This window comes from Tripterygium wilfordii, chromosome 13 (assembly GCF_013401445.1).
Source record: "Tripterygium wilfordii isolate XIE 37 chromosome 13, ASM1340144v1, whole genome shotgun sequence".
Classification (NCBI taxonomy): Eukaryota; Viridiplantae; Streptophyta; class Magnoliopsida; order Celastrales; family Celastraceae; genus Tripterygium; species Tripterygium wilfordii.
The window spans coordinates 10784465-10810353 of record NC_052244.1 but is presented as its reverse complement, the minus strand read 5'-3'; the positions used below and the strand labels follow the sequence as shown (position 1 = coordinate 10810353).

At 37.0% G+C, this 25889-nt stretch overlaps 3 protein-coding genes across 5 annotated transcripts; 2 read left to right on the top strand and 1 right to left on the bottom strand.

The window, feature by feature from the left end:
* The first annotated feature begins 2174 nt into the window (after positions 1-2174).
* LOC120013500 (secoisolariciresinol dehydrogenase-like) lies at positions 2175-3244 on the top strand. The gene has a single exon (XM_038865334.1). It carries the CDS (start codon positions 2307-2309, stop codon positions 3150-3152), a length of 846 nt encoding a protein of 281 aa, XP_038721262.1. The 5' UTR covers positions 2175-2306; the 3' UTR covers positions 3153-3244.
* Positions 3245-4702: 1458 nt separating this feature from the next.
* LOC120013650 (tricalbin-3-like) lies at positions 4703-11544 on the bottom strand. 2 transcript variants are annotated; one of them, XM_038865530.1, is made up of 9 exons: positions 10344-11544; positions 9357-9598; positions 9128-9146; positions 8252-8457; positions 7916-8025; positions 7678-7776; positions 5951-6404; positions 5698-5840; positions 4703-5228 (listed from the first exon to the last, which is right to left on the bottom strand). In XM_038865530.1, exons 1-8 carry the CDS (start codon positions 11162-11164, stop codon positions 5752-5754), a joined length of 2040 nt encoding a protein of 679 aa, XP_038721458.1. In that variant the 5' UTR covers positions 11165-11544; the 3' UTR covers positions 4703-5228; positions 5698-5751. The 2 variants fall into 2 exon arrangements, with proteins under 2 accessions (XP_038721458.1, XP_038721457.1); XM_038865529.1 differs by having other exon boundaries at positions 5698-5846; positions 10344-11543.
* Positions 11545-11847: 303 nt separating this feature from the next.
* On the top strand, positions 11848-25573 carry LOC120013648 (pre-mRNA-processing protein 40C-like). Of its 2 annotated transcripts, XM_038865528.1 has the most exons (17): positions 11848-11998; positions 12980-13094; positions 13176-13252; positions 13363-13488; positions 14032-14659; positions 14776-14939; positions 15293-15330; positions 16028-16106; positions 17794-18270; positions 18780-18863; positions 19014-19154; positions 19254-19360; positions 20299-20422; positions 20975-21118; positions 22703-22849; positions 23871-23993; positions 25050-25573. In XM_038865528.1, the coding sequence occupies exons 2-17, from the start codon at positions 13010-13012 to the stop codon at positions 25365-25367; spliced, it is 2862 nt and encodes a 953-aa protein (XP_038721456.1). In that variant the 5' UTR covers positions 11848-11998; positions 12980-13009; the 3' UTR covers positions 25368-25573. The 2 variants fall into 2 exon arrangements, with proteins under 2 accessions (XP_038721456.1, XP_038721455.1); XM_038865527.1 differs by having other exon boundaries at positions 12980-13252.
* The last annotated feature ends 316 nt before the right edge of the window (positions 25574-25889 follow it).

The following is a 25889-nucleotide window of genomic DNA, read 5'->3' as shown; positions in this document are numbered from 1 at the left end:
AATCCAGTCGATTGTCAATCGAGCAACCACTCGTTGATATTCGTCTCGTAAATCTTACCTAGTACAATAAAACCTCTCTATTGTTAATTCAATATCTAAATACGTATTTAATATTTATTCTAAATAAAGAGTATATTTGCCACATGAGACCTATAATTAATAGCGAAATACATAAAGGATTATTCTCCAACCAACATATATATTAAATTTCTTTAAACGGCTAGTTAGAATATGTGCTATGCCGTTAAGTTCAAAGAGCATAGTGAAATATCATCATGGTAACCACTATCGATCTAATGACATCAATTATGTGTCCAAATGGTCATCAATTATATGTCCAAATGGTGACGATTTGTACACATAAGACGTCATAGCATAAATAAAGATTGAAGAATTCGATTCCTCATCTCAAGAATCATGAATCCTAGGCTCATCTTGCAAACAAATTCTGGGAAAATAAGAATATTTTTCGGATAAATTGGTGTAGGCCCAAGGATTATGCTTTTCTTATCATTGGAAAACATAAACAATATCATTCAAAAAAGATTCATCCTGAGCTAATTCAACAACCAACGTTAAGGTGGTAGACGGCAAGGCACCGACTAGAAGAACAATACAATCATTTATTTATTTGAACAACAACTGAGTTCTTGTCGGATATAAAGTAGTGGGAAAAAAAAAATTGCACATAAAGTAAGCACGTTTTTATTGTTACATAAATATCCACGCATTGAGGGAAAAAAAAAAAAAAAGTTAGGTTGATTTAGAGTCTGATCACAACACATGAATGGCAATTACTATATATTAGTAAAAAAATGATAATATAACACTCATTTTTTGAACAACTTGTTGATGATGATTGCTATAAACTGATGCACGCACAAGTGGGTGCTTGGTAAAATAAAAACAACTTTGATATGATGGGAATGGATTAAGGACAATGCTAGAAACCCTCAAAATGTGACCCCCAAAAGTCTCTCAAATCAATGTGGTATTAAAATAATCATTGATCGAAAACACATATGTAATGTCCACTTCACATCCAACACTTCATATTAAATGGGAATCTTTTGGGGGGTCTCAAGCATCGCTCGTGGATTAAATAATGTTAATGATAATTGTTTTAACAACCTAATTGTTGTCACTTATGATGAATCTAAATAGATTTTTAAGGCAGATTAACCAACTCCCTTGTGAGGGTTTCAACAACCATATTAATTAGTTAATTAAGAAAATTTAGAATTGCACCTCGGAATTGACTTAAGAGAAAGGATGATTTAACTAATTAGTTAATAACTACGGAAATTAATTATTGGCACAAGGAAATAGGAATTGACTTCAAAGAAAAGAGGGATGTAATTATATATTCAATTCAAAACTCAAAAGTGGACAACATGCATTAATTAAAGATAATAAAAAACACAGGGGATCTCAATTAAATTACTCCACTTCAACAACCTAATATTTGTCTGATGTTGTGAGTAAATAAATAGTTTATAATAGTAATAGTAAAAAACTAGAAATTCGGGTAGAATCGAGGACAATCTTGGACAATCTTGTTAGGAAACACAAATGGACTCGCTTATCCATAATTAATCATCATTATACAGTGTTGTCCGCTTTCTCAAGTCCAGTATTAAAAATCTAACCCATCACAAGACTTCCACAACTCGTGGATTTAAAATGCATCTTACTAATTAAATCAAGAAAATCCATACGTTTTCACATCTCCATTAAATATTTATTATAACAACGATGCGAGATCTTTTTCAACAATCCCCTCATTTGTGAGCTGGGGTTAAACCCACCAAGTGAAAGTATGAGTCACACATGTACAACCACAACGTTGTTAGAAACATCAATGGACTCTCTTGTACAAACTTGCTATCATTGTACATGTGACTCCAATCACTTTGTAAATTCTCAACGAATCCATGTTGGGCACTAGACTGACAACATTTGGTTTGGTCGGGTCTGGTCAGTGTCCTGCATCCTTTTTTGTCCAACACACGCGGCTCGCGTGTAAAATAAGTTTCTTCATTAATTAGTGATTGCGCATGACCAATATACTTAATCCCCCAAAAGCCCCTCTGACTTCTCTCTCTATAAAAGGAGCTTTAGCTCGCAATGGAAACTCCAATCTTGTAGCTTACTACCTTTATATACATATTTTTATATTTTTCAGTTTGTTTGTGATTTAAGCTCTTAATATTGACATGGCTGCCAATTTGCTTGCCCCCGCTGCAAGAAGGTGTGTATATATATTGAGTTTGTTTGTGATTTAAGCTCTTAATATTTATTTGCTTATGTTTATTGATTCATTTAAATGTGCATTTGTATGTATATATGTATGTGAATGTATAGGTTGGAAGGAAAGGTACGTGGCGTTGATCACTGGAGCTGCGAGTAGCATTGGAGAGTGCATAGCAAGGCACTTCTGCAAACATGGAGCCAAAGTCATCATCGCAGACATACAACACCAATTGGCTCACTCTGTTTGCCAAGACATTGGACCGGCGGTCGCGCACCCCGTTTACTGCGACGTATCCAATGAATCCCACGTCGAGAATGCAGTGAACGTTGCAGTCTCCAAGTTTGGCACTCTGGACATAATGATCAACAATGCTGCAATCGCAGACCCCAACAAACCCAACATCGTGGACAACAATGTCGCTGATTTCGAACGCGGTTTGAGCGTCAATCTGACCGGTGTTTTCCTGGGAACCAAACACGCGGCTAGGGTGATGATCCCTAACAAGAAGGGTAGCATAATCAGTGTTGGCAGTGTTAGTTCAAGCGTTGGAGGTGTTGCTTCTCATGCTTACACGAGCGCGAAGCATGGAATCATCGGACTGACTAAGAATGTTGCAGCTGAACTAGGGCCGTATGGAATTCGAGTGAATTGTCTGTCTCCATACTTCATTGCGACCCCATTGGCGCTCAATTTCTTCAAGCTTGAAAATGGAGGTCAATCTGGTGTTTATTCTAATCTGAAAAAGGTGGCTCTTCAACAAGAAGATGTAGCTGAAGCTGCTATTTATTTAGGGAGCGATGAGTCCAAGTATATGAGTGGGCATAATCTGGCTTTGGATGGAGGCTTCACCACCATTAATCCTGCTTTTGGTTTGTTTTCAAGGTCAAAACTGGACTAGAAATGTATAGATCACCTTATCATTACAGTTTGTCAATCCTTAATAAACCTGATGAATAAAAACTGGAGTATCATCTCAGAAGCATATCATCAAACATCTGGTATGCACTAGAAAAGGACATGATCATCAAACATCTGCTTTTGGTTTCTTTTCAAACGCTTGATTTCATGATCATGTCCAGTTTGTTTGGTCCATCTCGCAGTTGTATATGCTTTGAAAAATCTACACCCTTCTACTCTGAAAAACTTCTTGTATCAAAATAAGTATACACCGAACTTAGATAAGCCCACGAACAAGGATTCCATAAGGAAATATCCCAATAGATTGGTTCAAACTCTCGACCTCAGACACCATACGCTCTGCTTTTGGTTTCTTTTCAAAGACTTGATTTCATGATCATGTCCAGTTTGTTTGGTCTATCTGGCAATTGTAAATGTTTTGAAAAATCTACACCCTTCTACTCTAAAAACCTTTTTGTATCAAAATAAATATACACCGAAGTTAGACAAACCCACGAACAAGGATTCCATAACGAAATATCCCACCAGGTTGATTCAAACTCTCAACCTCATGCACCATACGCTCTGCTTTTGGTTTCTTTTCAAAGGCTTGATTTCATGATCATGTCCAGTTTGTTTGGTCTATCTGGCAGTTGTATATGCTTCGAAAAATCTACACCCTTCTACTCTAAAAATTTTTTTGTATCAAAATAAATATACACCGAAGTTAGACAAGCCCACGAAAACGGATTTCATAAGGAAATATCCCAACAGGTTGGTTCAAACTCTCAACTTTAGACACCATACGCTTTGCTTTTGGTTTTTTTTCAAAGGCTTGCTGCCTGTTTGACAAGGCGGCTCCGCACTGCCAAATAGGTCAAAAATGGTCAACGGATCCACTGGTCAGAAAGAAGCTCCCATATTTCACAGCGGGGGCAGCGGAAGCTGCCTCCTTACCTTTTTTTTCATTTTTTTATGTGGGACCCACGGTCATCATTGTGTTTTTGACTTTTTTATATAAATTAATGTGGGTCCCACAACTTTAATAATATATATTTAATACATTATTTAGTTTTATAAATATTTTGCCAATAAATTTAATATTTATAATTAATATTATAAAAATTAATTTAATATTTATAAAATAAAGAAAATACACATTAATAAGCTTCATATAAAAAATTATTATTTCATTTATTTGACTAATTTAAATTTTCAGTTTTGATATAAAAAAAATTCTAATATAATTAATTTTAATAATAAATTATATTTATTAAAATTAACTTTAATAACAAAATGATTAAAAATTTATTATTAAATTCAAGATAATACTTTTAGTCCACAGTTTTTCCGCTAACATCAGCTTTTAATTCACTAAACATCTCACAACATATTTCATAACTTTAAGCTCAGATTTTTTTCTACAACATTTTCGTTAACATTGAAAATCAAATTTTCCACTCTACCAAATGGAGGCTTGATTTCATGATCATGTCCAATTTGTTTGATCTATCTGACAATTGTAAATGCTTTGAAAAATCTACACCCTTCTACCCTGAAAAACCTTTTGTATCAAAATAAGTATACACCGAAGTCAGACAAGCCCACGAACAAGGATTCCATAAGAAAATATCCCAACAGGTTGGTTCAAACTCTCGACCTTAGACACCATACGCCTTAAATCCGAAGAGAAAACCAACTAGACTTTTCGCCAAGTAGTTGACAATTTTAGTATGATATCACGCTTCACATTCTTGGAGTACGGGGAATTTCGTTGAATCTATCCGTCAAGCCAAAGCTTCCCCCAAGCAAACAATAAAATTTCTTCTATACCTATAGCTATACAATCAAATGCCTACACAAAAAGCTTCTTCACTGAATGCATGGACGGTAGCAGTGAAAAAGGAGGTAGGTAACCATTACTATCATACAAGTGGAATAGAGACAAGGGATCTAATAAAAGACGCCAAAAATTTGCTGCCGCCTATAGAACATTCCTCTGCTAGTAGCCGTTTGAATGAAAGCAAAAATGATGGCAAATCATCTCTAATATGTGTGAAACGAAACGCTGCCAAACCTGTCATAAAACAACGTAACATTAAGCATTCTTCTTCGGGTACCAAATTTTGACAATTGTGCTTCAATTGAATATCCATTACACAGTTGCTAGAAAACATATAATCTGTCGTCCAAGAACTTGCTAAGCTCAAGTATGAGTAACAGAACTGGAAAAAAAATTCTCAGTCATTCGAAAGCAACAAAATGGCGCACAAAGTCTCCACTAAGTATAATTATGATACTACGATCACAATAGGGAAGACTAAGCCAACCTACTCTGTTGAAAATGCTGGAGTCTCCAAAAGTTAATGAGGTCCAGCAAATTTAAATTAAAGTTAAAACTTATTTCTAGCCAATAATTTAAGAAGGCAGTCACATGGGTTCTATGGCACAACAGCAGATTGCTCACAAAAAGCAGTTAAACAGAAATGCAAGCACAGTCATATTAACTAAAGGTAAAATAAAAGGAAGAAATGATGCAGAATTACTTGGCTAAACAGAAGGATCGAAAACTAGCTCTTTGCCAGTGCTATCACGTCATGTCATGGATTGAAGAAGCTTGTACCACCAATGTTAAACGCTATTAACACTGAAATACTAGTAATCACAGCGAGCCAAAATAAGGCTGATCCTGCATCTGACCAGTTTTTGAAGTGCATCAAAAACACAGTAAGGTAACCAGGTGGAATTTATGGATCATATCATGACATAAAATAAAAACAACAATGATGGCGATGGTACCACTAGAAGACTCAGAGCTATTGCTAGAATCTGAGGGCATTGATCCAGTATTAAGGCTGCGTGATATAGGTATTGTGGACCCTGTACGTGAGACATCATCTGAAACTTTTGAACTTCCCGCTTCAGATGCCACTATCCCTTGAAATTCCTCGCTCACGAGCAAAGCTGCTAGAACATCCATAAATGATTCTTTATCCGTTCCATCTGAATATTCAGTCCCACCCCTCACATAGCTAGCATTTGATTCATCATAATCAGACATCTCATCATCTGAAGCATCCACATCGATGGATCGCACCTCACTCCTGTCATCTTCCTCGTCCTCAACATAGGCCTTATAAGTCAGTCGAAGTAATATCTCCCCAGAAGACCCCTTTCTGAACAGTCCCCAACCTCCTCGCAAGACCACAATCCTGTCCGTTGGTACAGTGTCTTGAAGTGATCCCAAATCAACCTGGAAACAGTATTTCAACAAATTAAAATAAATGAAAAGATGCAGTTGCATAACATTGGAAAACACCCAAAAATTGCCAAAAACAAAACCCACAATCAGCATAAGTGGCCAAATCTGGTTAATCAGAAGCCCCAATCTGCATTAGGACAACGATTGTCGGAAGGAATATTATTTTTTGTGCACAGAAGGAATACCATCCCAAATGACCAACCCCAGTCCACCTTTTTTGTTTCTTTATACATGGCTGGACAAAACAGTGTCTGCAACAAACATCTATCATTAATCAGCTTCAAACTCTTCATCCCAAACAATGCTAGGGTCAGCTGCATAAATCCTTGGGAGAAATTAGTGGCAACCTGCTGTGATGAATTTATCATTTGGATTCATGTTCGTAAAGTTAGAAAATGTTCCACAGAAGCTATCAACCTACCACAATTCTTCCTCCTTTATCGTGGGCTTGGGACTGGTTGGATCACCATTCACCGGTTAGAGTTTTCTTTGGTACTCAAAGTGAAAAGTTCAAATCATGAAAATGTCATAAATAAACCCCTCCTATATTTATTCCCCCAAATTTTTTTCCTCAAAACTACCTTCTCAATCAACTTCCTCATTTGGATAAAACATTCAAACTCCCAGTCGGACAAAATTCATGATTGCGGAGTTCAGCTTCCTAATCACTTGGGCGACCTGCCAATCAGCCATCACCCAAGAACCAGACACCTTGAAAGTCCAACCATATCGCAGTGGCAATGACAGGAATAAAATTTGGGTTTATCAAGAAGTATATAGGGCTCAACCGAAGACCTAAATCAATAAAATAAAGACTATTACAGTAATATATATATATATATAAAGATCTCTCCCTGACATAAAATACAAAAAAAACCCCAAATTTAGTAAACCGAAAGTCAGAAATTATAAAAGCTTGGGGATTCGCCTTCCAGTACCAGAGTGCCAACATTTGCAATTCTAATAACACAAATGTATGCAATTTTTGCCAGGAATAGAGCTAAACAGTAAATAACACTTCATGTCTCAGAACCTTGTTCTTGTGGCACTGTTTAGAGTGTTATAACTGAAGGTGCATCCCTGGAGGGTTGTTGTCTTTGGGTTACTCTATTTTATCTAATTAGTTGGCCAAAGAAATCAATGGTTTGATCTAACACCAATGTCTCTTTTAGTAAAGTTGCAAAGCCTTGGCAAAAAAAAAGACCACTTCAACGTTAAATGCAGCAAATGTTACCTTTATTAACAAGAATGAAATATTAATTACCTCTCCAGTGCCAATGGTGAAATCCATAAATCCAAGGGAGTCTTTCACCTGGATGTGTAATTTTTGTTTTTTAGGATTTGCAACAAGCATATGAAAATCCTGCCACCAATAGAAAATACCATTGATTAGTTAAGGAAATTCTATAGCTTCAAAAAGAACATATATATATTAAAAATGATGATTGACAGTTTCTTTATGAATTAGTAACACATACTGAAGAAAGAATAAGAAGCTTCACCTGATTCCAAATTGGCTCACCAGGAGGGCCAATGACAGTTGTTTGGCTGTTTTTTTTACTGCGTATAATTTGATCTCCTACACTTAAAGTTACATATGGATCTGTTTTACCTGGCATATAATGGGGGTGTCAATGAGATGCATATGAAAGATAAAAATAAATGAAAATAGAGAGATCCCATAAAAAAAATCACCGGTCGCAAGTACACATGTTCTACTTTGACATACACTTAATAAACGAAAAAATAATCTAATTTCCTGATATATATTTTAACTTGTCCTTATGGGAAAGAAAATTTTCCTAGAACCATTAATGAGAATGAAAAATATCATTTACCAAAGAAAACATAAGAAAGTTTCCGAGCATCAACTAAAGTCAGTGATAGTTCTCCAACAAAATCTTTGTTTCCATCCTGGATTTCTCCAGATTTGAAATCATTTGCTACAGGACCAACTGCTTTTCCTTTCTGGAAATCTAGAACAATTTTCTTCGGACGTACAAATAGTCGAGGCAAATCTTCAGTGAGAAGTTTTGTCAAAAACCTACAGAAACATGCACAAGCATTACAAAAAAATACAAAGTTTTAGGAAAAGCCTACAAGTGAAGCATTATCTCCACGAAATAAGTTAAGCAAGAATAAATGAATAATATATAACTAAAAAAGGAAAGGTGAATTCAATTTAGACACAGAGCACATAACTATTTGAGTTCACATTTCAATTTTCTGAAACAGGAGGTACATGGGAAATGAAAGAATTCTTAATTTCATTGACACCCTAAAGAGCATAGCATGTATTCTGATTTCCAGCACGAATATGAAAAAGAGCATAGCATGTGAAAACGTGCTTCACGTGAGATATGAGTCCATTTACTAGAGTCCCAAAACATCGAATTAAAATGTGAAGCAATACCGCTAATACTTGAAAATTTTATAAGTTCTTTAAAATGTAAATTAAAATTGTGCCCAAAGGAGAGCTGAGCTTCTCATAAGCTTGTTTTCATTTAGTCTTAAAAATACAACTGCTTTTATAAAAGGCATAAGTGAGTTGGCTTCCAAAACACCTCCATCCTGGTCAAACAAATCAATTAACTAAGCTAGGTTCGAATATTATCAATAATCAAAATCAACAAGAAAGAAAAAGGGAACTCTGCTATTGTGTACACAAAATAGATGAGTAGCTACAACTTGCCAAGAGTCAGAAATCCACTTACATTGAGAGAACTGGGATCGCTGGTATTGCCAAATGCAAGCATGCAACATGTAACATCAAACAAAAATGTATCAGTATTCCTAGAGGACGATTAGGTTAAAAGCATACACATTCCACACCATGTGTCTAGTGAGTATTTACTCATGTATAGGAAAAATACATCAACATAATAACTTCAGAGAAATAACTTCTTTGGCCGAAAACTTTCGAGAAAGAATGAATTGCCATACCCATTAAGTTAAACAAACGAAATGGTGATAATTCAAATTTGATTTTTGGAAGTGAAACAAAAGCCCATGAAACAGCTCCAACCCAAGGCTCTGTTGGTATCAGTCGTAATTTGACCCAAAGTTCCCCATCAATGTCGAAATCTCGAACACCAACTGGAACAACAATAGGTATAATGCCAAATTTTAGCGAGAGCATTAAAAGCATGCGAGCACCACCAGTATAACGGAGGCCTATTTGGTACCTAGGTAACAAAAGAGCAGAGATAAATCAATCAATGCAAATACATTTTTTAAAAAAATTATAAGGTCCTAAACCAATGCAAATGTAAGCAGTTACATGGAAATTCTAGAGTGCGTCATACTGGAAAACCTATGTTTGTCAATTGATAAAAGTAGAGTACAAGGGCAACTTACATTAAATCATTCATCCTCAGTGAGTTCAGATTGTCCAATGGCTAATTTAATAACCTTAACCTATTGATTGGCTTGCAAAAGGAGAGAACTCAAATACTCAATAATGTAGCAAGCAAATACGCAAACACCAAAAGCATAATTGTTGGCAGTTTTTTCCCATAAGAGGAAACCATAAAATCCAAAATGCTTTTCCTCCCAGTTAGCACAAACAGTTCCTCTCAATGAGAGATTTAACTGGACTCCCAAAAATGAGTTAAATAATTTATCATCAAGAGTTAGTATTGTAATAACAAACATTCAGAAAGAGCATCATCCTTCATTGAGCAACAGAAATCTCAAATTGTCTCACATGTAATTTACACTACAACTATACATAAAGTAAAAAGAGAGAGTAATTAACTAACAAGTTAACATGCATTCCTGCTACTTGTGTAAAATCAAACACAAGGAAAAATCTGGAAACAAATCAAAGAGCATGCACGACTAAGCTTCATTATAGATGCTAATTTCTTATTAGTGTAATGGTTCAAAGACCAAAGATAATGCGAATTCATCCAAAAGAGATAAACTTACTGCAGATCATTGACACCTCTGGAAGTCCTGCGCTCGACATTCCTGACAGACAAAGGCTCATCCCCCAAAGAAAGTTGCTTAATCTCAACCCTCTTTACATAATCAGGTTTTTTAAGATCATCAATAACCGGTTGGAGCAAACCAATGAGCCAATTCTCGATCCCACCCCTGTAAACCTTCCACAACTTCCCCAACACCATGTTTACCCATTCCACGGACTCCTTTCTCTGCAAATCCTTTTCTAGAAATGTTGAAAAGCTCGTAGGCACTTGTGGCCACACCACAAGAGGGCCATCCTTCCCCATTTTGCTCTTCTTCCTAGAAGTCCATAATTTATCAAAAGCAACTCCCACAAAGAAGAAAAATACAAACAACCCTGCAACACCTCTATTAATTGGCGGTGAAGGGATTGGGTGTATCACTCCCAATTGGGTCCTCAACTTATCAACAATAGGATCTTCTTCAAAACCAGTGAAGTTCGATGCCATTCCCACAGAGGACGATGATTCTTTAGACAAATCCTCGCCCTCCAATTCATTGGATAGTTGCTTCACAACAAAATTCCTCGCAAACCGTCTAGTAGAATCCGCTAATTCCACGTTGAAACTGCTGTTCTTATCATTTTTGTTAGGTATCACACAGGCACGAAAGCTGAATTTCCTAGGATAGCCTATATGCAAAAAACTGGCAATAATTTTTTTCCGCCTCTTCTTGGAGAAGGGAACAGACGGCCTGATTGAACGATTATCCTTACATGGACACAGTTGTTGAGAATAAATCTGCGAGAAGTCCAAGCTCGCATAGGAATACTGCATACTCATTTGTAACTTGTAAGGTAATATAATTCAGAGCCCCAATAGCAGAATGGGCACCATATATAGGGTTAAGGAACATGAATTCAATAGCAAATACAAGTACAACGCAATCAGCTTCCACGAACCCTTCAAAAGATCACCTGAACCATGAAAGACAATAGAGAAAGAAAAACCGTGTCTCTTTTCAAGGAAAACTCAACCTTTGAAAGCTTGGTGGACTGGTGAAGAATAATGAAATTGAGAGAGCTGAAAAGTCCATATAAGTATGAAGTCTTAAGAGAGTGGAGGAGATTGCAGAGAGAGAGAAGGCGCGTGTTTTTTGTGGCGGTGGTGGATGGTTGGGCGAAGGAGCACTGGTTTTGTGAATTCGGCCTCAAAACGGGAAAGACGTGGATAATAGTGGTTCTTTTTTTCTTTTTCTTCTTCACTGAATATAGCACACGTGGGTCGGAGACAACGCGCTTCGTGCCCTACAATTTCAACGGGCTATCAAACGACGTCGTTATTGCATTTTGATGTCTGACTCTTTGTTGAAGACCGTTGAAACCCTACGAAGTATGGATGTGGGCTTCCTTATTATTTGGGCTTATTTTTAGATTTAAAAGATTTTGTAGCCCAAGAGTTAAGAGATGGGCCACACCCATTGTGTTTGGCTGTTTGCCTTGTGGAATGAATTGATTGGGCTTCATGACGGGTCCGGGTTTGGATCCACCACGCTTGCCCCCCCTTATATCCGTCCCTAGTCCTCGTTCCGAATTCTCAAAATCCACAGACGCGCTAATCATTCTCTCTCCCTCTTGATGACTGAAGAAGTTTAACTCCATTGCTCATCACTGTCAGGTACACCATCTTCTGCCATTCTCTTAGCCTCCTCTTTGTTTTCTTGGAAAAAAAAGTATAGTTTTCCGAGTTAACGGATAATGCTTAGTCGTCGGAGACCTAGGGTTTTAATTCGTCCCCGTTTCTACTATTTCATGTGGAATCGTTATTCTCTTTATTATTCAGTATACCCTGATATGAATACATGTATGTTTTATGTTTTTCGTTTTTTAGAGTTAGTAATCAGTTGCATTCTTTGCTTCACTGCAAGTTTATGACTGAACTCTGTGGTTCTGGTTTGTTGGGTTGCTAGATGGGTTATAGAAGTGAAAGAAAATTTAAATCCGAATTACTTTTCTAAAAAAATATTGATTTAGAATCAACAATCAAAACCAACTAATGTAGGAGAGTGTCTTTTCGTTAGAAGGTTTGTCTTTTTAAATTGCAGGCTCTATGTCATGATCCCACATCGTCTAGGTGTAGGTTGGTAATGCACTATATAATGGGCATGAGAGGATTTGTTGAGATGGGGACAAATTTGGGTGACATGTCATGAAACTGATTTCGCTAGTGGCCTTTTAGTGTAATTGAATAATGTGGCTAGGTGCTCTGTATAATTTGGATTGATTGTTGAACTAGAAGTGGAGTGGAATGACTTCATAAGGCTTGTAGGAAATGGAGACTTGCCCAAATCTTTTCGCTCTAATAGTTATTTGGTTAATTGTAGTATTGTACATTCTAGATTACTTGTATTTTGCCTTCTTTGTATGTGTGTTGCAGCTTTAACTTTTGATATCTAATTTGAGTTCATTGGCCTGGAGTTTGTTAGTATTCACTTGGATTTTAGTTTGTCTTGTAAAGATAGTGAATAGAAATAGGGAGTTATAATTTTATTTTCTTATACCAAGTCTATCCTTTCCAATTTGTGTCATTTAGATTCTTATATCCCGCTATCTCATGTAGATTGAATAATGACATCCCCTGTCTGTCTGGTTACCACAGGAATTGCAGTCTTCAACTTCTCGAGTCCCTATGTCTACTCCACCGCCAGGAGGACCCTCTAATGGTTCTTCGACGCCTACTGCTACTCCTAGTGGAAATGCACTTATATCAAATGGTTCCAATGGTACCACTAGTGATTCCATGCAAGAATCGGTGCAAGTAAAATTTCCTAATCCATCTGGTCATGTGGTTCCAGGACCTTCTTTCTCTTATAGTGTGAGTCCAAGTGGCAACAGTGCCAGTGGAGGGTCTCAGCAGCCATCATCTTCTTCTGTCAGTACCGCTTTATATCGTTTATATCTTAAATATTGATGGATCATGTGGTGCTTATCTCTTGCTGGTATCTGTCTCCTCTAATATTGGTTTTTAACTCAAATCTGCAGGTGTCACCCATAATCATTTATCCCCAATCTTCTGCCTCGACTTCTTCTTCTGGGCCATCTTTGTCATCTAATTTTCCACAAGCCAGTGTAGGTTTCATCAGTAATCCACAGTTCCAATCCATAACGGTGAGGGTCAATTCTTGAGTGAGATTTATGTTTCATTTGTTAAAGTTTTACAAAGAATTCTGGAACATACGAAGGCGTTGGTCCACTGTTGGATCGATCTAGGTACCCTCATATATAAGTATATTCCTCATGGGGTGACCATTATGTAAACTGTCTTGCAATGGTATAACAGTTGATACTTTTAGACTTTAGATAAAACTTCTAGTGGTTTACTTTAGGTATCCCTAATTGGCGTGCTAATCCTCGGCCTTAGTCTTTATGAAAGTCTATCCAAGTGTTGTATATCGACAGTTATCATTCAGAAGAAAGAAAAAAGAGTTGTGTATTGTATGGTGGTTGGCAGATTGTTAAGTTTGACTGAATTTTGATTACTTATTTATTTTGATAAGTGACTTAAAGGCTTTTATATATTAATTAAAATGGACTTATATCTTCATTTCTATTCTCTCTCTCTCTCTCTCTTTGTGCCTTTTTGGATATTGGACATTAAAAAGATGCATCTTTTTTGATAAGTTAGCTTTTGAATCGCTTTGTTGGTTACAGGATGCATCGGCGCCGATTGCACGTGACAGCACTGTCTTATCAACATCAACCATCTTACCATTAAATGTTATTGCTTCTTCGAGCTCTACAGTGGCTGTATCGACAACTCCTAACTTGGGTCCTGCAACTTTATGGACACCAACTACACTATCTTTTCCTGTTCCTCCTAGACCTTTTGGAACTCCTGGCATACCTGGCCCCTCTGGATTAGCCTTTTCTACACCAGTCACTGTTCCTTCTGCAATTTCGGATTCCTCTTCTGTTTTGAGGCACAATATGTCAATGGCTCCTGACCCATCTAATTCAGCTGTGCAGCAGCCTATATATCCTGCCTATCCATCTTTACCTGCTATGGGTGTTTCCCCTCAGGCACACTGGTCATATCCTCCTCAGATGGGTGGCTTTCATAGGCCACCGTTTCTTCCGCATCCTGCTGGTTATCCTGGATCCTTCCCTTCACCGATGCATGTCATGCCTCTTCCTTTGGTTCCATCATCTGATTCCCAGCCGCCTGGTGTCTCTTCTTTAGCGATTGCTGGTTCAATTACCGCTGCTGCTGCTGCTCCTGGAAATCAATTTGCAGGGCCATCAGGGATGCAGATGCAGACAGAATTACCTCCAGGAATTGGTACGCTCAGGGTTTCATGCTAGATTACTGATCAACTAACAATGTAAGGGCTGTTTATTATTCATTGATACTTTGTGGATTTGATTTGTTCTTCAGAAATATTACTTTTTTTCCAGATAACAGGAAACTTGTCCATGATGCTGGCATCATGGAAAGAGTTGTTGTAAGTGAACAAGCAGAGCCCTGGACTTCCCACAAAACTGATACAGGAGTTATTTACTACTATAATGCTGTAACAGGACAATCGACTTATGAGAAGCCTCCTGGCTTTAAGGGGGCGGTACGCATCGTTAACATGTTATTTCATTATGAGTGTTGCTTGTCATTGACTTTGCAGTTTCACTGTGAAAGATTATGTTACCCATGCTTGTAAACTTTAAGCCATATAGAGCATTTTGATGCATGTTAACATGTTATTCCATTATGATTTCCTTTTTTTTCTGTCAGTTTGTGTTGCTTGTCATTGACTTTGCAGTTTCACTGTGAAAGATTCCGTTACCCATGCTTGTAAACTTTAAGCCATATAGAGCCTTTTGATAGTGTTGCCATGCAAATGGTGTCTGACTTTTTGTTATCTTTCTTTGGTGCAAACACTTGTGTTTAACTTGTGATTTTCTTTTATGTCTGGTGCAGTCTGACAAGGTATCTGTGCAGCCAACTCCAGTTTCAATGTAAGTTTTTTGCTTTCTTTCTTGTGTTTTATATATATACACACAGGAATTCTCCTATGCGGGTGTAAAATGCAGATCACTCTGTCATTGTTGATTTGGAACATGTGGTTCCCACTTCTTTTTTCACTTATCCACACCCTTAAAAAGTTGTCCGCATTTTACACCCGCATAGGAGAATTCCTATATATATATAGTCAAAGTCACAATTTCCTTTTATCTGTTTGTGAGTCATGCGGTCTATTTGTTATTGTTTGAGTTTATTTACATAGTTGCATGTGCTGTTGAAGCCTTGAAGGTTCTATTGTTGTGTGTCTGTGTGTTGCTCTTTCCTTTTCCTTTTTCTTCCACTTTGGACAAATATCAAAGTTACCAGTTCTTATGCCAACTATCCAGGATGACTCTTACACCTTATTCTAGTTGAGGCTATCTTGTTTATTTTTATCCAAACCCTCTAAAGAAATGGTTAAAGGAATAACATTAATCTTGTTCCCTTTCTCCTGTGATAGAGAAAATGAAAACCTATCATTGTGTTCCTTCTCTCTCTCTTGTTGTTATTATCGTTGTTATCATTCATTCCTGCTGTCATCATAATCTCACCATTACTTGACCGCTAAGAGGTGTTGCAGAAGTTCTTTCTATCTTGAAGTAATGAGTTAAATGTTTGCTTACTAAAATATGTCATGGTTTTGATGTGCAGGGAGCACTTGGCTGGTACTGATTGGGCATTGGTTTCAACAAACGATGGAAAGAAATATTATTACAATAGCAAAACTAAGGTATTGTATGGAATAACTTGAATTTGATCTGGTAGATGACTGATCTATATAACTTGGCATGGAACTTCAAAAGATTCTTTTTTTTTTTTTTTGGCAAAAGAAACAAGAGATTCCAAGCCAGTGCAAAAATTATTTACTATCGAGAAAATCTACTTGATCGAGAAAATCTTCCAAGTATCCCAGTTGTGCCTGAGTAAACCCAAGGAAAATATATCAGAAACTCCTTCCTGCCAAACAATCCCCTATTCTTTTCCCTCCACTCTGGCCAAAGAACAGTGGGAGGATACCTGTATATACCCCTCGAAGTCCATAATTCAAATTCTGTTGACCATTACTATAAGACATGGAACTCCCATTATTTTCATGCCATCTCCTGCAATTGTCTGATCTAACTAAAATGCAGAAAAAGATTCACCTTCGCTTAAGTACTTGGGATAAATAGTGTTTCAATATGTCATTGCAGCCTTGGCAAGTGCCAGTCCTTGGGTTTGAAACTCACTTCCCACCTAAAATATTAAATGAAATGTTGCACATGTTGGGACTCACGAGGTTAAGTGTCCCCCTCACCCGTGAGGCAGCTTTTCAAAGTGACACGTATGTGTGTGGATGTGTATATATGCATATAAAGTTAAAAAGATTGACCTTCTGATCAACTTATGATTCTGGAATAGATGATGTTTCATACAGAGTTCTTCAAGTTTTTGCAGTGGAAGAATCTGTTCACGAAAGTTTTTTGAAGACTATTTATGTTGAAACTTTTCTAGCATGTTCTTTTCCATGGCAACGTGCTTCTTCAGTAGGGGCTAACACAAGGCACTTGATCATGATCAGCTTTGTCTGCCTACTCTTGTCTTCCAATGACTTTATGTTGAAAATTACTCCTTGTTTTGTTATATTTTCATGGATGATTGGGTCTTATTGATCAAATATAAAAAGCCCTTTCTTTGGGCCTTTGGCATAGTTCAACTTATGCCTATCCTCTTTAATCACATCCACCTCCGTTATTATTCAAGTCAAAAGACTTGTGAATCTCTCCTACTTCTGATCTTTAGAATTTCTCATGTAATCTATATTCAACATGTCACTTCTCATCTCTCATTAGGCAGTTCTAAACTTCCTCGCGAAATCCACTTTTTATGTAGATTGGAAGATGGTCATTGCTTTCATGATTTCATCCCTCATAATTTTTTAGGTGTATCGTGACAAAGAAGGAAAATAAGGAAATTTGAGTGGAAGAACTAGTTACTTATGATGGTCGCTAGAAATAGATGGCTTGATAATATGTTTTTCTTGGTTGGTTTCTCACTTATTCGGAAAGAAGCTAGAGATGTTATTGACTTCATAGACTTTTTGTTTGGAAAAGTGGTTTTTGTGCATGGGTTTGCACTTTGCACCTGTGTTCCTGTTAGTATTTTACCAATGGAATAATGTTGTTTATTCATATGGTCATACTTTTACTCTTTTGGCTCTTTGCATTTAAACATATATGAGTACAGAAAATAAATTTCTGAAGTTACTACAACTATATATGGTTAAAAAAAAGGTAAACAACTCCCATGCATAAAGCTCCTGCAATGGGCAGGGTCGGGGACAAATATGGAGAGGGAATTGAAACTGTGGCCTACCACTGAGCCACATATATGTACATTAATGGAATGTTTCTTGATTTCTTTGTTCTCTTGCGCAGTTAAGCAGCTGGCAGATCCCAACTGAGGTCGCAGAATTGAGAAAGAAGCAGGATGTTGAAGTATCAGGTGAACATCCAGTGCCATTGTCAAATACTAGTGTACCGACTGATAAGGTATCTGCTCCGGTCAGTTTGACTGCTCCTGCTGTTAGCACTGGTGGTCGCGATTCCATAGCTCTCAGGAACCCAGGAGCACTGGGATCCTCGTCCTCCTCTGCGCTAGACTTGGTAAAAAAGAAGTTGCAGGATTATGGAGCTCCTATTACTTCAGCTGCTCCATCTGTTCCAGCTCCAACTGCAGCATCAGAATTAAATGGCTCAAGTGGAATTGAGGGTGCAGCTAAGGGCTTGCAAAATGAGAATAGCAAAGATAAGCTCAAAGAAGCTAACGATGATGGTAATTTGTCTGACTCCTCTTCAGAGTCAGAGGATACAGACAGTGGACCAACAAAGGAGGAGTGCATTATCCAATTCAAGGTATTTGTGTCTGTTTGTTCAATAGAAATTGATAAACTTGGACAAACTTGTTTGCTTCAGTCTCAGAAATGATGAATCAGTCCTTTAAAGAAAAGATGAATCAGAAAATTCTTGTTATTGAAAATTATTCAATACCAAACTGCATGTTAAGAATGCATGGTCTATCACTCTATCCTTTTCATTAATTTATGAATACTGAGGGGCGTGATGATGAATGATCTATGTATATAAAGAGGAAAGAAGCAGAGAAAAAGGAGGAAATTATCTTGGTATCTCCTCAATTATCAGAGACTTGAGAGTTTTTTTTTTTTTTTTTTTTGAGTAGGAAAAAGAAGGGACTTGAGAAATATTATAATGACCCTGGTATAAATTTTCTATTGGCACATATCTACAATGCTCGTTTTTGAATGGTTCAGCTTGAACATTGAATTTTGCTGGCAATCTGCATTTTTAGGGGTGTGAGGATACTAAGGCTTTTGTTTGTTTTCATGCTAATGTAATGTATACAGGAGATGCTAAAGGAGCGAAGAGTAGCACCGTTCTCAAAATGGGAGAAGGAACTGCCAAAGATTGTCTTTGATCCACGTTTTAAGGTTTGTCAAGCCTAGAAGGTTCTGAATTTTTGTATGAAATTATGGGCCAGAACTTCTTGATTCCCCTTTTTTTGTTTTGCATTCCAATTTTCTTGTATTAAGGAGAACTATATTTACTCAATTCCTAAGCTGTTGTTTGTCATGTCTCAGGCTATTCCAAGTCAAGCTGCTAGGAGGTCTATATTTGAGCACTATGTGAAGACACGTGCAGAAGAGGAAAGAAAGGAGAAGCGAGCAGCTCAGAAGGCTGCAATTGAAGGTTTCAAGCAGTTGTTGGAAGAATCATCAGAGGTCTCAGATTGTTTGATACGGAGTGCCATATATGTCAAATTCTTTTAGCTTTGAAACCGTGTTCTTCGGGTTTTATTTTGACCAGATTTTTATTTCCAGGAGATTGATCAGAGCACTGATTATCAAACATTCAGAAGGAAGAGGGGAAGTGATCCACGGTTTGAAGCCTTGGACCGCAAAGATCGAGAGCATCTGTTGAATGAAAGGTACCGCCTAAAAGAGGGGAATATAGCTTGAGAATATAATCAGCATGCATATGTGATCTTTTTGCAGTATGTCAGTCTTCAAATAATCCATTTTGACCCATAATTCACCGTAGGTGATGATTATTTCAGTCAGGTCATTGCATTTTCTAGTTAGACCATGGGCACCTGCTTTACAAACTTGGCAGGTGGTGTGGCAGCTAGGGCTTTTGGGAAGCACATAGACAAGATGAATGACTTCTACTAACTTACTAATTCTTTTTCCATTGAGCTGTTGAGCATCCATGGACCATGGTTGTGCATAAGTTTCCACGCTGCCCACCAAATACATGTAGACCAAATACGGTGTAGGAGAAGAGGATTAACAATCCGCTGCTTCTTTACTTGGAGAATGTCTTTTTACTAGGTTGCATCCTCTCTTCCTCCTTCCTGCTTTGTGATTTCCTGACATTAAAACTTTTTGCTGTTTGATCCTTAATTTTTATAATAGCTCATGGGAAAATATGTGTTACATGAGCGGAGTTGATTGTTATCAGCTCATATTGTTTCTCTGAAGAGATGGGAGTTGATGCCTTTTGTAAAACCTGAGTCAAGTTGTGATCACATGCACATGTGAGATTCAATTTTGTACAGAATCCATCGGCTGCTATCATTTCTGTTTTAGATTTTGCACTGCAAAGGTTGGTTTTCTCTTCCACATAAATGTCCTTGATTCCTTAAGGAGTTTTCAATTATTTGAACATAATATTATAGCTTTATAATAAAGATTGTTCATCCTATATTTTCTTTGGGACAAGATAAAATTAATCATGCCTTAGGTATCAGTCAGCTCATCAGTACCGCATGGCAGACAACTAGTGCAAAGATCCTGATTCGCATTTTTTTGTACTGTTTGATGGACAAAAACTGATTGTACTCGATCTTGGCTACTTCCATTGCAGAGTCCTTTTATTGAAGAGGGCTGCTGAAGAAAAGGCTAAAGCAATTCGTGCAGTTACTGCCTCTGGCTTCAAGTCAATGCTTCATGAGAAAGGAGATATAACTGTTCATTCTCGATGGTCTAGGGTAAGTGCTATTTTGCTTGTTGTTTTTATTTACTGGATAAAGTGATTTGAGACAAAACACTGTAATTTTTGTCAGACTTAGCTATAGTTATGTTAGTGCACCTCTGAAATGATGTCGTACTTGCAATTCTGTGGGCAAAGAAAGCAGGACCTTGAAGTTATTGGTGGGGTGTCTTAAGAAAAAATGAAGAAAAGGGAAGAAAGAAAGAAGTGTTTATTAGATATTTTAAGTTGGGGTAGACGCTCTTTGGCGAAAGAATGGATCAACATAAGAACATTAGGTGACTTCTTGTACTGCTATAAGCAAAGTTTTCCGTTCTTTTTTGGTAGTACAATGTATGTTGCTGCTGAAGATTGTGATGATATTTTAGAAGTACTTGGTCATGAGGTAATGACGTGTCACTCTTTACTGCAGCTAGATGCACAGTGTTGTTAAAATTTTATAATTTGAAGGTTATGCACCAGAAGTTTGTGATGCTTTCATTTTTTACCTTTCTTACATATGATCACATATCAGACCAACCATGTGGGTGCATGGTTCGTGCATTTGTAGGTGAAAGATGCCCTGAGGAATGACCCAAGATATAAATCTGTTAAACACGAGGATAGGGAGGTTTTATTCAATGAGTATATTTCCGAACTAAAAGCAGAAGAAGAGGAAGCAGAACAGAAAGCAAAAGTGAAAAGGGATGAACAGGTAAATTTTAACAATTAATCATGTCGTAGCCAAGGCTCTTATTTCTTTCTTTTGCTTGGAAGGTGGTTACAATTGTTATCACAAGTTGTTGGCAGATTATATTGGCCTACCAGTTGTACCTCATGTTACTTTTAACTTATTCATGGCTTCTGGTCATATTTTTTTGAATGTGTATCCTATGAGATATTTTCTTCGGAGAGTATATGTTTCTCCATTAGTTTTTCTTAATTTTTCAATGATTCTGATTAAATTAGCTACCACTATTTGTCTGGTGATTATTGAATTTGTGTTTTATTGTGAACATTTTATCTGGAAAATGTCTATTAAGGGCCCGTTTGGTAAGCCATTTTGGCAACCATATATGCTAGTTAGTAGCACATATGGTGGTGGCCAACCAAACGGCCATTTTATGACACAAAAACCAAGACATTTTTATTGTCAAATTAAAATGGTGCTCTTGAGGACCATTTTGGGACGATTCCAGTTTTCTTTCCCAATCTACCCTCCCTTATTAATGAAATTCCATAACTACCCCCACCCCTGTCAATGGCTCCTGTCTCCTGACCATCCTTTCTCCTCACCATCCATCCTTCGAAGGCATCGGCAATGGCCCTCCTGTCCGCATCTATCACTCCAAACACATGAACACAACATCGGCACCAAGTCTCATCGTCATCAACCCACAAAACCCCTAACGTCCCAAGAACTCGCTTCTTTGTTCGGTCTTTAATGGATTCCGAGTCCAAGTCAATAACCCTCTTCTCGTTCTTCTTCTTCATTAGCATTTCAGAGATCACTACCTAAGATTCTTTATTAAATTGATCGAGGAAGGAGTTGAATCCAAATCCTATTAGTGGATCTTCGAATTAAATATTTTTAATAAAGAAAGAAGAAAAGTAGAAATTAAATATTTTTAATAAATTTATAATATGATTAATTAAGTTAGCTAACAATTTAATTATTTAGTGTGTTATTTAACTTAAAAATCTTGAAAAAATATTTAATTATTATGTTTATTATTAAAATGCATAATACCACTGCAAGTAATTTGTCATAGAATATTACACAGCATAAATGTTACTGGCAAAAGTTGAACCAAACACTAATAACCATTCAGACAGCATATCTACTACCATTATCGCCCAGCATTTATGCTACCACCATATCTGTTAGTGATGAAATTTACTTCGATGATTCTAGAGTCTGGAACATGTCTATTAATTATGTTTTACTTTATTTTACAATTTGTTTCAGTTAAAAGGCGGGAAAGGTTTTATGCCTTAATGAGGCCGTGTTACCATAGTTAATATCTCATTGATATATGGAATCTTTTTATGCATATCAGACTTCTCTTTTCTATGACTAATGTTGTCACTTGTCAATTGTCATTACTCTGCTGGGATGTAGATCCTAAATCTCTCAGTTTTTAAGCACTGGTTGGTTTTGTGAATACTGCTTTTATGGGTTTCATTTGGAAATGTAGGTAGATTATGTTACCAGAAAAATGGGTCTATATAAAGTCTTATGAAGCTGATTTGTGTTAAAATCTTTGAAGTATTTGCCTGTGTCTTGACTGATTTCTAGGAGAAACTGAAAGAAAGGGAGCGTGAGTTGCGGAAGCGGAAAGAAAGAGAAGAACATGAAATGGAAAGGGTGAGACTGAAAGTTCGTAGGAAAGAGGCAGTTGCGACTTTTCAAGCTTTGCTCATGGAAACAATTAAAGACCCTCAGGTACTTTTTTCCCTATGTGTTAAGTCGTCTGAATTAATTTTATCTGGAAGTTGATATTCATTTTTGTTATGTAGTTTTGTGGGACCAAACTCTTGTGTAGTTTGTGATGGCACAAATGCTTGTTTATCTGGTGTTTCTGGGCCTTATGGCTAAATACTTGGTTTGCATTTCAAGAATCCCTGAATGTGCTACAAGTTTCTTTGCTTGGCCTCGTTTGCTTTTAAAAAGAATCTGTAGCTGATTGTAGTTGCACACCCTACATATCAATGGAATACTTTTTGCATCATGCTGTAATGTGGTATTAAAATATGACGAAGCTGGGGAGCTAATGATGGGGGTTATGGCAGTTGTAGACAATTTTCTGTTAGTCTATTATGTGAAGCTGTGGTTTATTTACTTATTAGTGAACTGTTGTTTTCAAAATTTTATGGATTATTACATCATCATTGAACTAGAAAGAGATTCTGATTTTCTGATATTTGTGAGGTGTGATTGTGAATTTGACTCTTCATGGAAGTAAATGTTGCAGATAAAGTTTATGGTTGAGCAGATTAAGATCATTGAAAGCCTGTTAAGGAGACAAAAAAATATCTGGAAAGTTATTTTTCAATATCTAGGGAGAAGCTTTTCTCTCCTCAGGAGCGTAGCCCTGAAGTTTAACCTCACTGTGGCACAATTCAGAAATACTGAACTTAGAAAATTTTGGCACTGTCTATTCCCTGACTCCCACATCCTAATTGCTAAACTGTGGTCCGTTTACAGATGTAGCACCACAATAGCCATTCTTACACTTTAATATCGAAGTAAATAATAAGCACAGTGTTTCCACATGCTCGGAGACATATTTTATAAGCATTGAGGCCTTATTGGAAGTTCAGTTTATGCCTGTGGGCCTGTGGCCTTTTCTTCTCTTTTTTTTCTTGTTTTACCCTCTTTTAATGGGAGTTCAGTTTTTGTTCTACATAGGCAACTGATGTATATGCTCACTATATATATATATATATATATTGATATGTGGTAGGCCTCTTGGACCGAATCGAAGCCTAAACTTGAGAAGGATCCTCAAGGACGTGCAACCAACCCTGAATTGGATCCATCTGATATGGAGAAGCTTTTCAGGGAACATGTAAAGATGCTGCTGGAGGTAATTCTGCGACTTTCTCATGTTGTATGCCACTCAGCTACTGGTTACGTAGTTTTTGATGTTTTTACACTGTAAATGTGGGTGGATATCATCAAATCTTGTTGGGGAAGTACATCTTTAGTTTCTAATTGTGTTCAGTGCAGGAATTAGAAGCCTAGTATGCTAACCTATTGCTCTAGAAACACTTTTTAAGTATGAAATGGGCACCTATCACCTCCTTGGATACTAGTCATGCTACTCAAAGGGTAATAGATGGATTTTCAGATTTGTTGGTTTGATGAAGTTCATTGAAATAGTTAATTTTTCTGGGAACTTATTTATCGGACTAGAATTTTACGTATTTCATTACTGAATTTGGCAAACTACTTGCAGATTTGGATTTAACTTTATGCTGGAATTCTTAAAAAATTTCTGTAGCCAGACAATTTCATTATATTGTATCTCACTGTCACTGGGGCAGGGAATGGAGATAGATTTGTGACCCTATTATTATTGAGGGTAAACAACAGAGTTACGGCCAGTAATTCTTAGGTCACACACTGGGCAATCAGTTGAAGTTCATTTATGCTGCTGTCTGTAATTTCTGACCTCTTTTAAGCAGCTTTACGTATCTTGAGAATAGTTAAGATGATGGATAATTTTTTGACTTGAAGCATCAAATTTACTGTTTTTTGCCATTTAATTTTGGGAGTAGAGGGTTTTATGTCACCCTGCTGGTCTGTTTATGCATGATTTGGCATGGGTTACATGTTGTATCAAGTGCTGTTTCCCCATTTGCATTGCACATTATCATGATTTTGAGATTAAAGATGAGTTTCATAGAAATCTTTATGTAATTATTAAAGGCAATGCCCAAAAGATAAAAAGACCTATGAGCTGTAATTCTAAAAACTGTCCTGTTCTTCATCATAGAAAGGAAAATGTTGAAGGGTAAGAAATTTTTTGTGCTAAGCCAAGTTGAATATAACAATGTCTTGGTGGAATTGATTTTTCTACTTGAAGCAATTTACATATATTATTCTTTTTGACATGAATATTCACTTGACAATTTTCCAGCGATGTGTACATGAGTTTAGAGCTCTACTAGCCGAAGTCATAACTCCAGAAGCAGCTGTCCAAGAGACTGGAGATGGAAAAACGGTTCTTAATTCATGGTCAACTGCTAAACGCGTCCTGAAACTTGATCCCAGGTATAACAAGATGCCAAGGAAAGAGAGGGAAGCTTTGTGGCGTCGGCACTCTGAGGAGCTGTTGCGGAAGCAAAAGTCAGCAGTTGATCAAATAGAAGAAAAGCATTCAGATGCCCAAGTGAGAAGTTCTTTCAACTCTGGGAGGTTCCCTTCCGGGTCAAGGAGAACAAACGAGCGAAGATAGCTTGATTCCTCTTTAGACTTTTTGGTTTAAGGTTCTTGCAGCATTTAAAAAATTTTGGTTTGGTGCTGATTTATATATTTCTGAATGTTGTATTTTATCTTGTATTTATCAGATGCCACCATTGGCATTGTTGTTTTTTTCAGAGCAACCATTTTAATCATTAGATCAGTTCACTTTTAGTAAAAATTCCCCTTTCTTTCTGGATACTTCTGGATTAAGTATCAGCGATCTAGATGTGATGGCATAGCTATGTCGTTTATTCATGATTTATAGTGAAAATTTGATTCCAAACTGAAAATCTTCGTTTTATTATAAAAAAATTGAACCAGACTGAAATCCTCGCTCTCGGAGTTATACATCGAAGGTCACTAATTGGAGTGGTAAGGATAGTGTTTATCATCCAATGATTAGAGATCGAATCCTCTCCCTCCCATTTTAACCAAAAGAAAACCCTCAAAGTTCTATCAGACTGATTGTTGTTCTGGTTGTGAAAATCTAAGATCTCTTTCAAATTAAATTTAT

Bases quoted from the DNA above. Each gene is read 5' to 3' on its own strand.
- LOC120013500 (XM_038865334.1), top strand. From the start codon at position 2,307: ATGTTTATTGATTCATTTAAATGTGCATTTGTATGTATATATGTATGT.
- LOC120013650 (XM_038865529.1), bottom strand. From the start codon at position 11,164: ATGAGTATGCAGTATTCCTATGCGAGCTTGGACTTCTCGCAGATTTAT. The intron at 7,777-7,915 runs GTGAAGCTTCTT...TATTGGTGGCAG, and splicing joins GTGAGCCAATTTGGAATCAG to GATTTTCATATGCTTGTTGC. The intron at 5,847-5,950 runs GTACCATCGCCA...AAAACTGGTCAG, and splicing joins TAGCTCTGAGTCTTCTAGTG to ATGCAGGATCAGCCTTATTT.
- LOC120013648 (XM_038865527.1), top strand. From the start codon at position 13,010: ATGTCTACTCCACCGCCAGGAGGACCCTCTAATGGTTCTTCGACGCCT. The intron at 19,155-19,253 runs GTCTCAGATTGT...TTTTATTTCCAG, and splicing joins TGTTGGAAGAATCATCAGAG to GAGATTGATCAGAGCACTGA. The intron at 20,423-20,974 runs GTAAGTGCTATT...GTGCATTTGTAG, and splicing joins TTCATTCTCGATGGTCTAGG to GTGAAAGATGCCCTGAGGAA.